The sequence below is a fragment of the Candoia aspera genome, chromosome 3 (assembly GCF_035149785.1).
Source record: "Candoia aspera isolate rCanAsp1 chromosome 3, rCanAsp1.hap2, whole genome shotgun sequence".
Classification (NCBI taxonomy): Eukaryota; Metazoa; Chordata; class Lepidosauria; order Squamata; family Boidae; genus Candoia; species Candoia aspera.
The window spans coordinates 56,066,081-56,083,041 of record NC_086155.1 but is presented as its reverse complement, the minus strand read 5'-3'; the positions used below and the strand labels follow the sequence as shown (position 1 = coordinate 56,083,041).

The window sequence follows — 16,961 nt, the reverse complement described above, 5'->3', positions numbered from 1 at the left end:
TCACTTATCATCTGACCCTCGTCTATTGGCTGTCTCACAACTGCCTCTTATTTTTCACTCTATTATCTCTTCTTTTCCTTTGTCTCACGCTCTGACTTTGTTTGTTGATGGCGGCAAGGTTTGGGGGGCGGTGACGTGGCAAACAGGCACACAGTGGCACACAAAAATCACCCCTCCTCAAACCTCTGCACAGCGCTCTGAACTTGCTGCTATGATTTATGGCCTTCAACTTTTTCCCTCCCAGCCTCTCAATGTTATCTCTGATAGCCTCTATGTTTCTCAAATTGTTTGTTCTTTTCCTGGTGCATATGTTTCTCCTTCTCTCGATGAAAATTTGTTGTCACTTCTTCTCACTCTACAGGATGTTTTGCATAACCGCAGACATCCTCTCTATGTTGCTCATATTCGAAGTCATCAACCTTTCCCTGGACAGATTTCACTTGGTAACCAGATTGCTGATGCAGCCTGTCGTCCTTCTATCCAGTTGTTGTTTTCTGCTTCCCCCTGGGAAAGTCACAGTCAATTTCACCAAAACGCCCGAGCTTTGGCTCGACAATTCCAACTGCCCATCTCACAAGCTAAAGCCATTGTTCAACAGTGTGATGCTTGTTCTCAACACGTGTCTGCTCCATCCATGGGAGTCAATCCCCGTGGCTTGAAAGCTAATCAGATTTGGCAAATGGATGTGACTCAATATCCCTCCTTTTCTCCATTGAAGTATTTACATGTTGTTATTGATACCTTTTCTGGCTATATTTTTGCCACTCCACAACGTGGAGAGGCCACAAAGCATGTTATAAATCACTGTGTTCGCTCTTTTGCTGTCATGGGCAAGCCCTCAGTCTTAAAAACTGATAATGGGGCTGCGTATTGCAGCTCTGGCTTTGCCTCTTTTTGCCAGCAATGGTCTGTTTCTCACCTTTTTGGCATTCCTTATAATTCCACTGGCCAAGCTATTGTTGAACGAGCTAATAAGACTTTAAAGTTCTCCCTGGACAAACACAAACTTAAAAATGGGGGAGTATTACCCTCATTGCCAAATATTCAGCAATGGCTGAATCAGGTTCTTTTTACACTCAATCATCTAAATCTTTCTTCAAATTCTGACACTGCTGTTCAACGTCATTTTGGATCTCAAGTCACGTTACCAAAGCCTTTGGTATATTATAAGCAACTTCCTGACCCTACCTGGAAAGGCCCTGTTCCTTTATTGACCTGGGGAAGGGGATATGCTGCTCTGCTTCTTCCCACAGGTCCATTGTGGGTTCCTGGACGTTGTGTTAAACCATATCATGGCGGAATGGCATCAGGAACTGAGGAATCCAATTCCACAGTTCGGACAGATGCTGCAAACCAACTCCACCACGGGAGCCACCACCAACAAGGCTCGAGTGCCACGCCAACAACAGCACCGTCTGACATGGGGACAAATCAAAGCTCTGGGAATGCAAGTGAACCAACTGTTGCAAAAGAACAATCTCCCTAAATCAGAGGACAATTTCATTGTTGCCATTATTGCTTGTTTGAATGCCAACTCTTTTATTACCATTTTATGTATTTGTTTGTGTAGTTTGTTTTCATTTATTCTAGCCTCACCTCAGCATGGATCCTGGACTCCGAATATATACATTCCGGATCTACAATCACTTGCTCGCACTCTACAGAAAATGGACTGTTGGGGTTGTTTGCACGCCCCTGCCTATGGCCACGCTGGACTTCCTCTGGTGGCAGTTCCTCTCTTTGTAACCCACTGGCACAACCAAACCTTTGTGCCAGGTATTCGCACTGCTGCCCAGATAATGTGACCATGGTTCATTTAGCCTCTAGATTTCAGACACTTGCCACATTGTGTTGGCAGTATATTAACCCTAACAGTATTAACCTTGGCATTTATTAATCATGTACTCATATGTTTAATATCACTATACAAATATTTGTATTATTTGCATTAATTGCTGTTGCATTTATTGTTTCCCTCTCATATCTTCCATGTGCCTTCAGAGTTACTCTCCTGTGTATCAGCCTCTATCACAACAGGAAATGGCTTGCTATAACTGAAAATAAAAAGGAGGAGATGTAGAGAGCATTGTATGCTATGTTGTTGGTTGGCAAACCACAACAGCTGTGCGAGATGCTTATTTACATTGAACCTTCCTTGAACTTCCATAGTGGATAAGGTTGTAGCAAAAACTTTCCTCACAAGGCAACAGGAGCTGTAACCTGAGCTGTGCCAGGAGGCTATCGGGGGTTACATGAGGTATGCATTGCTATTTAGACCAATCAGCCTTCTGCTATGTGAATTACTGTTTTAGTGCACTTGCTTAACTGGGAGAATAATAAGAGAGAGCTTACGGCTTGAATCGGGGCTCTCATCCCAAGAAACTGTGTGTCGTGTATATTCTTCATGAGAGACCACAAGCTCTCATCCCGAGGAAGTTGTGTCTGTGCATTCTTCCTACATTCTTCATGAGAGACCACAAGCTCTCATCCTGAGAAAACTTGCAGCCTGAGTATCCTTCATGAGAGACCACCACAAAGTATCAGCCAGGTCATCCTTCTACACTCACCCAATATTTCCCTGTTGTCTCTTTCTAACTCTTCTAATCCTCAAGGGGGGGGGGGGAGAATAGAGCAACAATGGTTTTTTTCAGCAGATGTGATAAGAAAATAAACAGCTGAGACATGGTTGGATAACTGTGGGGAATATGGATTTATTGGAAATGTCTCTCCTATCTCTAATCTAGTGAGACACTGAATCTGACCAGGAAAAGTCAAATAGGATTTATATTACTTACACACCCATCATGCTATTCCTTTTTATGGTAAGCAACATTATGCAAAGCATGGATCCCTTGAATGTAAATATTCCCTGGCAATTCTATTTTTAGCTTATTACAAAATGGCAGTGTTTGACAGTACTACAGAAAGCAGCAAATGTCTTAGTCCAAAGTTGCCTGGGGCTGTTCATCTTATACTTAGGCAGGTTTGCTTTCTCCTAGGAAAAGGGAATTCCATTTGGGTTCCTTATAAAATGTATTTCCCAGTTTGCAATAAATCTCTGGTAGAAAGCTTTTGCTCCTGGACATATATTTCACAGCTCCAAATTAGCACAAAAAATGGAGGCCATTTGAAATCTGACATTATCAATAGTAATGGACAGTTTAAAAGTAAACTAATAAATAAACACAATTATATGCCAAAGTACATTTCAGTAGATGTAATATAATATGCTCAAACTCAGAACTTTATTCCTTCATGAACAAAAGGCTGATAGTGCATTACATGTGGAAAACTGCTACAGACACTTTAGAAAACAGTTACTCTGTCTCATACAAATCCTTATATTCAAAATACCCAATCTACCTGGTACAGTGAATTTCATTATTTTCACGTATGTAAGAAGGGGAAACTTCCCTTAGAGCCATTTCACAGGCCTTATACAGAAACAGAAAGGTTAGAATCAGAAGTACAAAACACACCTCTGCTCTAAGTCACACTAAAAGAACTGCAATCTGTTGGAAGAGAAAGGGAAAGGTGGCACAAACCAACCATCCACCCCCAACTCCCAGCAGCACCATTACAGCAATTGTCTTGCTGTGAAGTGAGAAGGTGTAAGATCCTTGACTGTTCTATCATTAACAAGCCCATAAGAAGGCAAACAGGTGAGAAAGGCAGGAGAAGGAATCCACCTGGCTGTGAAGAGGTGCTAATTAAATACGCTTGCAAATGAGTGACTCATTTAGTAGTGAAATGATTTAATTTAAACTCTGTGATGAATTAATGTGCACCTGTTTTTCCCTTAACACAAACAAATGAGTAAATAAGGCAGGGAAGGCTTAGAATGCACCTGAAGTCCATTATGCACAGTTCTACAGATGGCCACATCAAGTAACTTCCCTCCCCCCGCAAACAACCTCTCATCTGTCCAGTGGCACCGCTTTTGTTTGGTGGGATATTCAAATTTCTTTGAACAATTGAAGCATTCTTAAGCCCTCATCCTAAGATGTGGCTCCACCATGTGTCTTAATGATAGCAGCTTATTGTCAACACAACCATTGACCAATATCCAACCATAAAGCTGCTCAAATGGGGAAATAATGGCTTCTGAGTCTATCAATGGCATTATTCCTGCAACCCAAAAGAAACCTTACAGCTTCTACTAAAAGAGTCATGTTTTTGGCAACTTGCACATAACTGAATAAACATATACACGCTCTTCAGACACCTGCATGTGAAATACAACTGAAGACTTCACAACCCCAAATGCTCCTTGTCATAAAAGCTTGTTGCTACTGGTGTATTTTTCCATCAACTTTCCCAAAGAGGATCTGCTCAAGTCTGCTGTGGGCTGAAATGTATGTCTTGTCTGCAAAGCAGAAAGAAAAGAGGGGTGGAATAGCAGAATTAATGTAGTACCGCTCCCCTACGTGCTGAGTTCTTAAAGTGACAAGCCACATCTGAGGGAGAGCTAAGAAATGCCAGAGATCTTGTTCTGCTGTCAAATGGGGTCTAAGGAAACTCTGGAAGGGGAGGCTGGGCGGCTGCTTGGGGAGAAGGTAGAGAGCTGTAGTGAGGCGTGGATCACATTTCTCTTTTTTGTCTATAGCTGTCATCACAAAACTATGCATTTTCACCTTGCTAGAGCTCTGAAGGGCTCCTAATGCTGTGACAGATGGCTGCAAGGGAAGGGTTAGAAAATAATGCAGCTCAGATTCATGGAAACATTTGATAGTGTTATATGAACATTCAAGGGGTAACTATAAACATATTGTCTCAGCAGATGGTTGGGAAGTGGAACACGTAAGGCTTCCTATTGCCTTCATAGTGTATCTCAGAGAGAATGGAGAGTGCAGGACACACTGGGAGTCACAATTAGAACTTCCACTGTAATGGCATAGAACAAGGGAAGAGGCTGCTGAAGGGCAGAAATATCCTGGATTACTTTCCCTCCTGTTCCATGGTGGCAATGAATTAGAGCCAGTGATAGAAGAAGCAATTTTCAGGAATTCATCCAATCCAAGCAGAGCTCTTTGACAGGCAAAAGGCTGCTGAGATTTGATCTAGAAAGTCTTGTGTCAATATGTGTACATGCCGTTACATAAGAACATCCAATACGATACAGGTTAACTGTGTATATTTATAAGCAAATTGTACCTGCATTTAATGAACTCTATGAATATGCCTTAGGAGTCTCAGATTAAGAGCATATAAGGAAAACATTCAAATCTAAACCCAGGGCACTTTACCTATTTTCATAATATATCTACACATGGAGGGAGATGCTCTGATATCTATAGGCCAGGGATGAGGAAGTGCAGATATTTGGAAATTTGAGAACATGTTGTGGTACTCTCACAAAATGGCTACTGTTGTGGGCACTATCACACAAGACACCCAATTGCTAGACAGTAAACTGGAGAGGTTGCTCCCTGCTACACCCTCTATTTATTTCCCCTTCACCCAGAATCCATTCCCTTCTCTAAACAAGCTGTAGCCACCCACCATTCTCATTTTCTAAGATTGTCTATGGTTCCTACAGTATGTGGGACACAGAGGTGTTCTTAATTTATACCCTACATTTCTGCTCTGTCAAGTGCTCAAGGTGGCTAACAAAAATTAAAACTAAAAGAGAATATAAAAAGTTAAAAATACACATTTAAATTAATGCTAGAACAAATACTAAAATTATCGAACAATTAAAAGCCTGGCCACAAAGATCATCTTTACAGAATTCCTGCATACTGAGATGGGGGGACCAATACAACTGGAGGGACTGCATTTGACAGCTTTGGACCAACATAGGGCGTCTTTTCTCTCATTCCAGAAAAGAGAGTTTCTGATAATGTGGGCATGCTGGAAAGGGCTTTTCCCACTGTTCTTATCAGGACGAAGTTGGTAGTTCTTTAGATAGTCAGATTCTAAATTGTTTAGGGCCTTAAAAGGTCAACATCAACATTTTCACTGTACATGGTAAGCTAATGGCAACCAGCATTCCATTCCATTTTTTCCTTCTAGTCTTGTTCTGTATTTGCTGACGTACAGCTGCCAATACTTTATTTCCCTCTTCTGCACTCAAAATTGTTCAGTGGGTTTTTCATCTGCACTTGTTACTTTTCTACTGGATAGGTGACGTATTCCTTGTGGTATCTCACTTTCTAGCAAGTAATTTCCTTAATATATAGTCTCCACAGATTATTCAGCCTTTCTGCAATCACATTTGTAAAGGGTTTCAATACAATTTTCTATCTGCCTTTAACTCATTTGTCTCTATTAGATCTCTTCCATTATTATTCTTCCATTATTATTCTTAAAATCTACATACCTATACATTTTCCTGTGATTTCTCTATCTTAAAAAACACATTTCTTTTCCTTTTTAAAATTTTCTTTTTGCTGACATTCTTGATTGAGATGCTTCTCCTTTCCCTTCTTGCTTGACTTTCAAAGTTTGTTTTCAGTTGTTGCACATTCTTTTTGCTGCCTAAGACTTTCATTTTTTAATTTCTGTTTGGCTATCATGACAGAAATTTGTTCTGAAGGCTACTTGGATTTTATCTGAAAAGCCACTTGGATTTTATCTGAAATTTATGAAGTATTCATCTTCTGCTTCACTTCTCCACAATGTCTATTCTTTCTTCCCATAGCCCCCAAGGATCTCCTTTAAATGTATAGAATCTTTCCTTATATTGATAATTGGTATGTTTTCCAGGTGAAAGCTTATGGGCTAACAATTATATAAATTTAACCTGTATATTTATTAATTTTTTAATGATGGGGTTGCATTTATTGTTTAAGATATCTTTTACTTATGTGAGTTACCCAGAGTTTGTCTAAAGTAGGCAAGATACATGTAATGTAAGATAAATAAATGTATATTTATGCCAGTATTTCATATTTTTTTCCACAATCTGCACCTGGGAATATTCTGGCTGATTAAATTGCTTTTCTCCATAGGAAACAGAATCCTGAAGCAAATAATAAAAGTATATAACTCCACTAACTAACTAACTAACTAACTAAATACATACATACATACATACATACATACATACATACATACATACATACTCGAGCCAGGCAGAGAAACTTTGCATTTGTTTTCCTACCTGTTCCATTCAATTCTCTCTGCACTCATTTGGTTAGTTACAAGATAGCCACTGGATGCAGGCAAATGTCACATCTTTCATTGTATAATCATCTCTCTAGTGGTCTACAGTCTCCTTGGCCTCCCATATTTTACTTAATTTTTATGGCAAGACATCATGAGGGAACTCTACATGGGCTTTTTCAGTAGTGAATCCTGTTACCTCTAATAAAGAGACTTGCCCTTAGAAAATGTTGGAAATATTCTCCATTCCCTGGGGAAATTCAGAGAAACAGTCTATTCATTTTCTTTGCCCATAAATTTGATGGAGATTTTTAAAGGTCATTTGTTTCCTGTTCTAATAAATGTAGCCAATATTTGCTTGAAACCTGAATTAGAAAAACTGGAGCTGGAAAGCTGCAGATCAAAAATACATGAAATGCTAATTTTGAGAGACACGGTATTATTTTATACTTTCATTAATTTCCCTTGTAAAAGAGCAAGAAACTACAACTCCAAATGCTGCTTGCTGCCAACCTGACCAATAGTCTTGTAATGTCATACTCCAGGGAAAAAAAAGACTTGTCACAATGTCACTGTATCCACATACAATGGTCTAAGTGTCCAATTATAATGGGTTTGTATGAGATAAAATATATATGGATAAGCAAGCAAGCAGGCATGTAGGAAGATGATCCCACCTTCTTTGTTTTGCATTCAGCCAAAAGCCCTGATTTGAAGTGACACCCTTTTCTTAATATAGGTGGGTCAGCAATGTAAGGTTCACAGTTCTCCCCAGACTTCCTAGATTTTGCTCCCACTTTCGAATACTAACCTTTAGGTAGCCAGTGCTTCTCTATAGCTTCTTGGCCCCTGTAATCTTGTCTTATGGATACAACTTGTAAAATGTCTTCTGAATCAAAGGAGATATGCTATAGCAAGGGGAGGCGAGGAGCAAAATAAGACAGCAGGAGCTATAATGCATATAAAAGGCACATTCTCAATTAATTTTCTGCCTGTCCCCATATGAGCGTTTACTCATGATTTAAGCCTTTTACAGTTGAAATGGACCCTGCAGGGTTTGCTGCAAGCACAAGAAAACATTTATCCTGTTGCTTTGTCTCTACTGACTGCAATGGAACTCTCTTCAACACAGCAATTTTTCAAATTAATCATCTACCTAGTAAATGCTTAATCATGGAGAAACCAGCCAGCAAACAAGAGTCATGGTAGTTCTTGGGCTCTCAATATCATTATTTTGGACTCTGTCACACATTAAGAGCACTCCAGGGACCACTGCCACGTTTCACCTTCCAACATAGTTATTAAGAACTGCAGGAGATACAGAAAATGTAATGTGAGAATGATCAGATTAGCATCTGTATTGCTTTCTGCGAACATCATCAGAAAGTTGCTGTATATAGTTTTTATGTTATGGGATTTTATAGAATTTACTAGAGTGAGGGATGTTTTGATGTTTATAATTGCTGTGATTTGTTGTAAACCACCTGGAATCTCTGGTATAAATTGTAGCAAAGGGGGAAGAAGTCCTATCCCTAAAGGTTCAGCTTTGAAAGAGTTAAAGGAAAACCTAAATCTGATGTGTCAGTCTAGGCGGTGAGCAGTGACAAAGCCTGGGGTAATGAAAACTAAGCAGCCAATCAGGAGCAGGAAGATTTACCTGTCAGATGAACTATTTAAAAGAGGAAAGGAGGCAGCTCAATTTTGTCTTTGTCAGTGCTTTTTCTCACAGGATGAACTGGAGTATCTCTTTCCAGGCTTTTTCAAAGCTAGAGAAGGAGAAGCCCCCCAACATCTGGAATTGGAGATCGAGGAAAAATATAGTAATCTAGGAAACCATAGTACTAGATGCAGATTGGACTTTTGGGTTATTATGTTAGGGAGAATTTTTTGAGTTGTGTGCTTTGTTTGGCACACTTCGTTCTACTTGTTGTACCTGTGTTCTCATTATTCCCATATTCTAGGGTGGGGAATAGCTACTGAGATAAATCCTACAGAAATCATTGTGATTTTCTTGTCCTCCTTTCACCTCTTGGCTTTCAAATCCCATTTAATTCTTGAATCTTTACATACATGACTCAAATTCTTACTGAATCGGCTCTCTTTGAAAGGATTCTAATATTACCACAGACAGTCCCCACCTAGTTAAGGTACAGAAAACAGGGGATGAGGGTACCACCTTACCTACTCCTGAGTAATTCAGCTCCAGAGAGGATTTCTCTGGGAAAAGGTGGTTGATGGCAGCATAACAAATAGACTCTCCTCAGGAATGCGGGAGAATGCAGTGGCGTTTGTGGAGGAGGGGCTTAGGCATCCTACTGGAAGGACCCAGTGGACTTAATCCACCACACCCTAAGTATGCATGCAGTTATTGGTTACACACATTGCTGTAATAGATTAAAAAACTGGAGGCAAAATTAACATATAGATGGCCATTCTCATATTTCACACTCTTTCAGAATATGGGCACTTAAACTGGTGATAGAAAAGATAATTAAATCTCCTAACTAGGATTAGCAAAAGAACTAAGAGGAGCAACTACAGAAGTGAGAGAACTGGATCAGATCACTTTCTGGTTAAGCTGCACATTATTGCTGTCCAAGCCCTCTGCAGGAATGGTAGGATGTTTAAGCTGGTCCAATCCAAAGCATAATAGATCTGAATGGTCTCCTGGTGGAGCTTGGGGATGTCAAGCCCTCTGTCGAGCCCTCTGAGGCTGGCATATTAAGAAATCAAGAATCGCTTGTATTTCTGGAAATATAGTTATAGTAGGGTAATGTAACCGAATCTTGAAAACCCGTCAAAGCAATTCTCCAGATCAACTGATACCTAGTGTAATTAAAGTAGATTTATTCTAACTCTCTTTCTCACATTTCCCCCCTCCCCTGGACTAAGGAATCTTTTTTGTAATGATGCAACTCCCTCCTGTAATGATTGAGCTCTCTGCTCCATGTTCCCAAAGTCTGTCAGACATTCCATCACAATCTGGCAGGTAGTTCCCACCATGTATCTGATTTCCTGCTAGAATAAGGAAGTTGCCAGGCTTTGGGTGGAATTGCATCAGAGTAGAGCCTGGGGTGCTCCATGACTTACTTAGGGGCTTCAGGAAATTGAGTGAATGAAATGACACCCAGAGCAATGGTGGTGAATATGACTGATCACAGGTATGAAACCATATCTTGGCCTGTATCATACTGATAATGGTGACAAAAAGGGCTTGCTTCTCTGTCCTTATTGCAGCTATAGCTTCTCAACCAATGACTCTGTGGAGGATAACCTCCCCCCTTGTAGGGAGAAACAGTGGAGTTTTTGCTCCAACTGGCCATTTGCTAGATTCTTCAAAAATAAAATTACTCATATTACTCAGAGTTAGATGCCACTTGGACAGATGTGGCATGATGATTGGGGTAATGCCTTGCAATGTCACCAAGGATTCATTTGTGCTTTTAGAAACCACGGAAGTGAATTAGGTTCTCTGCAGTATAAACACTACCATGTGTAATTTGGACCCTTGTCCCTCTTGGTGCCTTCAGGCAGCAAGGAGGAACATGAGTAACTGGATTTAAGAGATGGTTAATGCTTCTTTGAGAGAAGGTGTAATGCTGCTGGCCTTGAGAGAGGCAGTGATGTGCCCTATCTCAAAGAAGCCATCTGTTGAACCAGCCTTATTTGAAAACCATTCTCCTGTCTTCAGCCTCCCCTTTTGGGGGAAGCTTGTACTTACTTCTCATAAGGACAAGGTAGCTCAACTACAGTAGGCCCTAGGGGAAGTGGATATCATAGAACCTTTTGGGGTCGGTATGGAATGGAAACAGCATTGTTCACTCTGTTGGATGACCTACAGTATGTCAAGATCTTAAAGGTGGGAGTGTACCTCTCTTGGTCCTGTTAGAATTTTTAATGCTATCAAATCATGTAGAATGTATGTGAAGATGTCTCAGACAGACACCTCCCTAGTTCACAGGAGTATAAGAGGGGGAGGAGGTAAACCACAGTCAGATTTGCAAGACTGATGTCAACCCCATGATGTAGACCAGAACAGAAAGCAAATCCACCAGAAGACTAAACTACCTTTATTAAGATTGGCTATAGTAACACAGTCTTGGGTTTAATCCATGTTTTTTGCCTCGTTGCTTTGGTAAAGGATCTTACCTATCTCTGCCAAGGTCATCCTCTTTACTCTGTACAGCAATGCTCTGATGATTGTCAGCTTTACACTGCCACCCTAGGCTGAACCAGAGATACTGTGGAAGTCTTAACCTCATATCTAGAGGCTGTAATGGCATTGTTGTGTAGAAGCAAGCTCATACTTGATCCTAACAAGATGGAGCTGCTGTTTCTCCAGAATCATTCTGGTCCCAGTTGCAGTTCTGCATGAGATTGCCCTTTCCCTAAAGGAGATAGTTTGCAATTTGGGATTCCTCCTGAATTTATGGAAGCCATGGCCAGAGGTGCCTTCACCCAGTTGAGACTGGTATACCAGTTTTGGCTTTACTGGACCAAGCTGCCCTAGCAATACCCTCATTACTAAACAATCAGATTACCATAACACATCTCACACTGGGCCACCCTTTAAGATAGTTCAGAAGCTTCAGTTGATATAAAATGTGATGGACAGATTGCTAGTTGGTGACTGCCTATATAAATATGATTGATTGATTAGGCAACATCAAGTTGGTGTTGATTCTTAGCATCCACCTAGATAAATTTTCTCTAGAATGGTTTGTTCTCAGCCTGGTCCTTCTGGTTTTCCAATGATGCACTATCTCCAGTGTAACTGAATCCATTCACCTTGCTCCTGATTATACTGTACTTTTCTTTCCTTCCACCTTTCCCAGTATTTCAGACTTCTCAAGAGAGTTAATGTATCCAAAATATGGTAACCTGAGCCTGGTCATTTGTGCCTTGAGTGAGAACTCTGGGTTGATTTGTTCAGTGATCCATTTGTTTGTTTTCTTGGTTATCCATGGTATTCTCGGGAATCTTCTCTAACACCAAAGTTCAAAAGCATCAATACTCTTTCTATCCTGCTTCTACAGAATCAAACTTTTGCTTCCATTGAATGTACCAGGAAAAACAATGCCCTGTACAATTCTGATCCTTTTAAGTATAGATATCTTTTCCAAAGCCTTCACAGCTATTCTATCAAGTGCTAGTGTGTGGCATGTTTCTTGACTGCTATTCATTTACTGTTAATACAATAGTCACTCCTAAAAGGCAGAAGCTATCTACTAGGTTGAATTTGTCATTGTCAATTCTAAAGCTGGTTACTGTAATAAAACAGTAACAAAATAACAATGCAAATAACCTGTAGTTACATTAGTTTAGTCTTCTTTATATTTTAGTCACATGTTTTCACTGTGCTCCTTGACTTTCATTACTAGAGTTTGCAGATGATTTGCATTTTCAGCTATCAGAGTAGTGTCATTAGCATAATGCAGGCGATTGATTTTTTTCCCCTCCAATTTTAAAACCCCACTCATCTTCTTCTCAGTATGTATTTTGCAAAGACGTTGGATAAATAAGGAGAGAGTATACAGCCTTGCTCACTCCTTTGCCAACCTGGAGCCAGAATATTTTGCCATGTTCTGTCCATACCATGGCTTCCTAACCTGTGTATAGGTTTTTGCGTTGAGGACAAAGAGATGTTCTGGAATTCCCATTTTTAAGCACTTTCCTGGCCTTTTTAAAGCCAGCTTGAATATCTGGTATTTCTTTTTCCATGTTGGGGTCTAATCTGCACTGGATGATCCTGAGCATTATTTTGCTAACTTGTGGAAATTAAGAATATTGTACAATACTTGGCAAACTCTGTAGACTGACTTCTATTGGCCACTGTGTGGTTCTTCATATTTGCTGGTATAACTTGGTTAGGACCTTTACTGATCCTTCTTTTGTTGCTTGCCATATTTCTGTAGATATTGCATCAATTCCTGCACATTTCCAACTTGGTAATGACTGGGCTGCTGATCTAACTTCATCTTCTAGTACTAGAGGGTCTTATAAGTTTGGAGTATCTTCTAGGATATCTTGGATGTTGACATCTCTACTGTACAGAATTTCAGTACATTCCTTCCCTCTTTGTTCAATCTTTTTTGAATCAATTACTAGCATACCAATTCAAGGTTGAAACTTTCTTCTGAGTTCAGAGATCTTTTGGAAGACGTTCTTTTTTCTATCTCTGTTTCCATCTTTGATGTCTTTACATATGTTGTTGTAATACTGCTTCTTGTCTCTTCTAACAGCTCTCTGAAATTCTTTGTTGGGTTTCTTCCTGAGAGCTTTGTCTTTGGCTTCTCTTCTCTTCTTGGCAATTTCCGCTGTTTCTTCTGACATCCATTTTGCTTTCTCCTCTTTCTTGATCTTTGGCAGTCTCTTTTCAGATTCATCCTTAACAATTTCTTTAAGTTGGTTTTACAATTCCTCTGATTTCTGACTAAAGAGGTTCAGGAATTCAAAGTGATTCCTGATTTTAAGTACTATATGTACCTGTTCTTTAATTACTGCACTAATTCTAGCTCCAATTCAATGTGCTGTTTTTGACCTTTAAGGCCTTACGTATCTAGGCTCCAGGATAAATTTGTAATGGTCTCCTCCAAGTAAAATCTGCCTAGTCTATGCATGCCTGACCCCTGAGCTTTGCCTGGAACCCCACTTTGGCAAGGTGGCGAAAACTGTTTTGTTTGAGTGGGCATTCATAGTTTAGTAAAGTGGTTTATTGTGGAGTCCTTGGTGCTCTCTGAGCTTGGTTGTGTCATTGCAGACATTTCATTACCTGGCCAGGTAACATCCTCAGTACTCAGTACTAGTACTCAGTACTAGTGAGTGTGGGGTTTGCTCCCTGTTTATATACATTGATACCACAATCAAGGAACTACCAAGGAGAAAACCACACCCCCACTACCGCTGGCAGGGCAAGCTACTGTATCTAAACAGGGAGCAAACCGCACACTCACAAGCACCGAGGATGTTACCTAGCAGGGTAATGAAGTATCTGCAATGACACAACCAAGCTCAGAGAGCACCAAGGCCTTCACAGTTCAACCCTGAGCCACATATATTCTCTTCTGTTGGTTTATTGTATGGGCAACAATTTCAATTTTCATTTCTGCTTTTGTTCTGTATTATTGTGCTATTTCTATTCTTTTATTTTATGTAAACCCCCAGGAGTCATGACTGAGCTAAGGGATACAAAAGTACTGGAAATAAATAAACAGATGTTAAAAGACTTGAGAGTGGTATAATTGGTAGTCAAACACTAGGATTTCAGAAACTGAATGGTTCTCTTATTACACAGTCAAGTACAGCATAGACAGTTACTCTTTTTTAGGATAACACAGAACCATCCCCCCCATCACCAACCCCACCCCCAGTCTGCTCACCTCATATTCCTGGGAGAATTTCAGTCCATCATTGGCTTTCAGTCTGTCAATATTGTCAGCAAGGTCTGTTACTGGAATAGGTGGATGGTCACGCATGCCTGTCAGATCAAACAAAACAGAGAGGTACATTGGATGGGGAAGAACAATTGTTTAGCTAAAGGGAGAGGTCTTCTTTCATATGTGCATAGTGGAGCTGATGGCAACGTATAACAGTGGCACAGTGAACGGAATATGAATAAGTCAATATGGCATGCAGTGCCCACACGTTGGCACAAAATATCTGTTCATGCTTTGATGAGACAACAATCAACCATGTGGTTTCCAAACATAATGACAGCCTAGAAAAGGTGAAGAGACTTGGAGAGATGCCTCTGCACATCCTTAGGCTAAGAGAGGGTTGCAGGGATAGCAATAAAGCACAAAGCTCCTGCAGAATGGGGTTCTGTCTTCATTTCCTATCAACACTATGCAGTATAGTGCAGAAACAGAAATTGTGAACAGATGCCTGAGGAACAGTTTGTGTTTCTCTCAACAGCTTACTTCCCATAAAGTGACTGGGCCAGACAAGTCATAAATATTAGTAGCTATACTTCCATTGAAGAAGCATCAGTAAATCCTATCATTTAGTTACACTGCATATCAGCTTCCTTCAGTATGCATTCTGGGTGAGAATACACAGCCAAACAAAATAAACGTACAGAATTCAGTAAAACCCTACTTAGTCATTTGAAGGGAAGTGATATCATGTCCATTTAATATGAAAGTACATCACTGGGGCAGTTTGCACCATTTGATGCAATTTTTGTCATTTGCCGAATGACATTGTTTAGGTAATGATGTCACCACGCAAATGACCTAAATGGACATATATGATAAAAACTGATACAAAGGTTATCATTTGCATCATCTGCATAATGACAAATTATGCAAATGGACTAGATGGTCAAGGATTTTGTAAAATTAAGGTAAAATTAACATAAATTTATCTGCTTTATCCAGACTACTTTGGGTGCAATGGACTTGTCATTTGAATTTTTTTTTTGTTTTTCCCCGGGTTGGGGGGTGGAGGAAATCCCTGGGTAGAAATTTGATCCACTGCATCTGAAATCTACTAAATAGGAGTCTGTTAAACTGAGGTCTCACTATAATTACTTGGCTTTGTTTCCTCCTCTGACATCTAATTTTGCCTTTGTTCTTTGGTAATTCTTTGAACATCAACATTCATTTTCCTTTCCTCCATAGAAACTGAAGACCAAAGTAAATTCCACAACCCTGTGAGGCCAATCAAGCCACAAATGCCTTCTTTGCCTACACAGCATCATAATATCACTAAAATAATGCTTGTAGGTGGCACATTTTATTTGAAGCTCTGTAAGGTGGAAGGAAAGAAAGAAAGAAAAAGAGAGCAAGTACACTTAGATTGAAGATTAATTCAGGGGATGGGTAAGTCTCAGCCTACTGGACAAGTTTTGGGTGGTGAGCATTTCCACAAAATATTATAAACTGGCTCCTCACAGCCTTTTCCAAGGGCTACAGTCTCATGTCTCAGCCCAGACTGTAACTTCATTGATAGATTTCTGAGTGGCACTGCTTAGAAGACTGTGAACCTTTAAACTCTTTTTCTTTCTTCCCATGCAAGCTGGAGCATCTTACGTGAAAAAGCACCAAAAGCTTGTGTTGATGAAACAGTCTGGCTTACTAGAAAGTGGTCCTAAAATCACTAAATCTGTGGTGAGTGAGGTTGACCTTCGTGACACTGAACAAAAGAAGATGGGAAAGAAGGGGTTGCGTGGAGTGAGAAATAAGCAAAGCAGGTGGAAAGAAAACTAACTTGAGATATTCGGGCAACTGGGGCCACTGGCACCTGTAAGAACAGAAATCCCATTAGCTACTGCTGAAGGCAAAGTTAAGGAGTAAAAGAAGGTCAAAAGGTAACACAAAAGTCCTCATCACCACCTTCAGAACCAAGTTTGACTAAAAGAGTTTTAGCTCCACACTAGTTACACATATGGAAGTATAGTAGGTAAAGTATTAATACAAGTATCAGTTACAACAAGATTATTTTACAGGTAATTTAATTACCAATTTTATCTTGTCTCAGATGACAAGAGTTAGAAATCTCTCAAACCTTATGATAAATGGTCTGGCCTTTTCCCAAGACCATGCATTCTTTGTTACAGGAGTCTTATGACTAAAGTGCAATCAGAATTTATTCAGTCATGTAACAGCAGTATTACCTTACCTAACCTGCCTCAACTTTGTGAAAAAGAACATGAATATAAAGAAGCTGACAACTCAGGCAAGGACCGTTTGTGAAGTAGAAACTATTATAGGAGAATGCTTAATATTTAATTAGAGCAGTTTGATTAATTATGTACTAAGCAAGGCCCTTTTTACTTCAAGAGTTGCTACCAAGGATAACAACCACCAGACTGCTGATGGTTTAGTGGCTCTCTGGCCTCAGAAAGCATCTAT

General features: G+C 40.0%; 1 protein-coding gene across 3 annotated transcripts in view; it reads right to left on the bottom strand.

The window, feature by feature from the left end:
• Nucleotides 1-16,961, bottom strand: part of PTPRF (protein tyrosine phosphatase receptor type F) — a 567,382-nt gene that overhangs the window by 26,644 nt on the left and 523,777 nt on the right. For all 3 annotated transcript variants that reach the window (XM_063297776.1, XM_063297775.1, XM_063297777.1), the window contains one exon: nt 14,487-14,584. In XM_063297776.1, the coding sequence (XP_063153846.1) occupies nt 14,487-14,584 (98 nt within the window). The remainder of the gene's footprint in view (nt 1-14,486; nt 14,585-16,961) is intronic.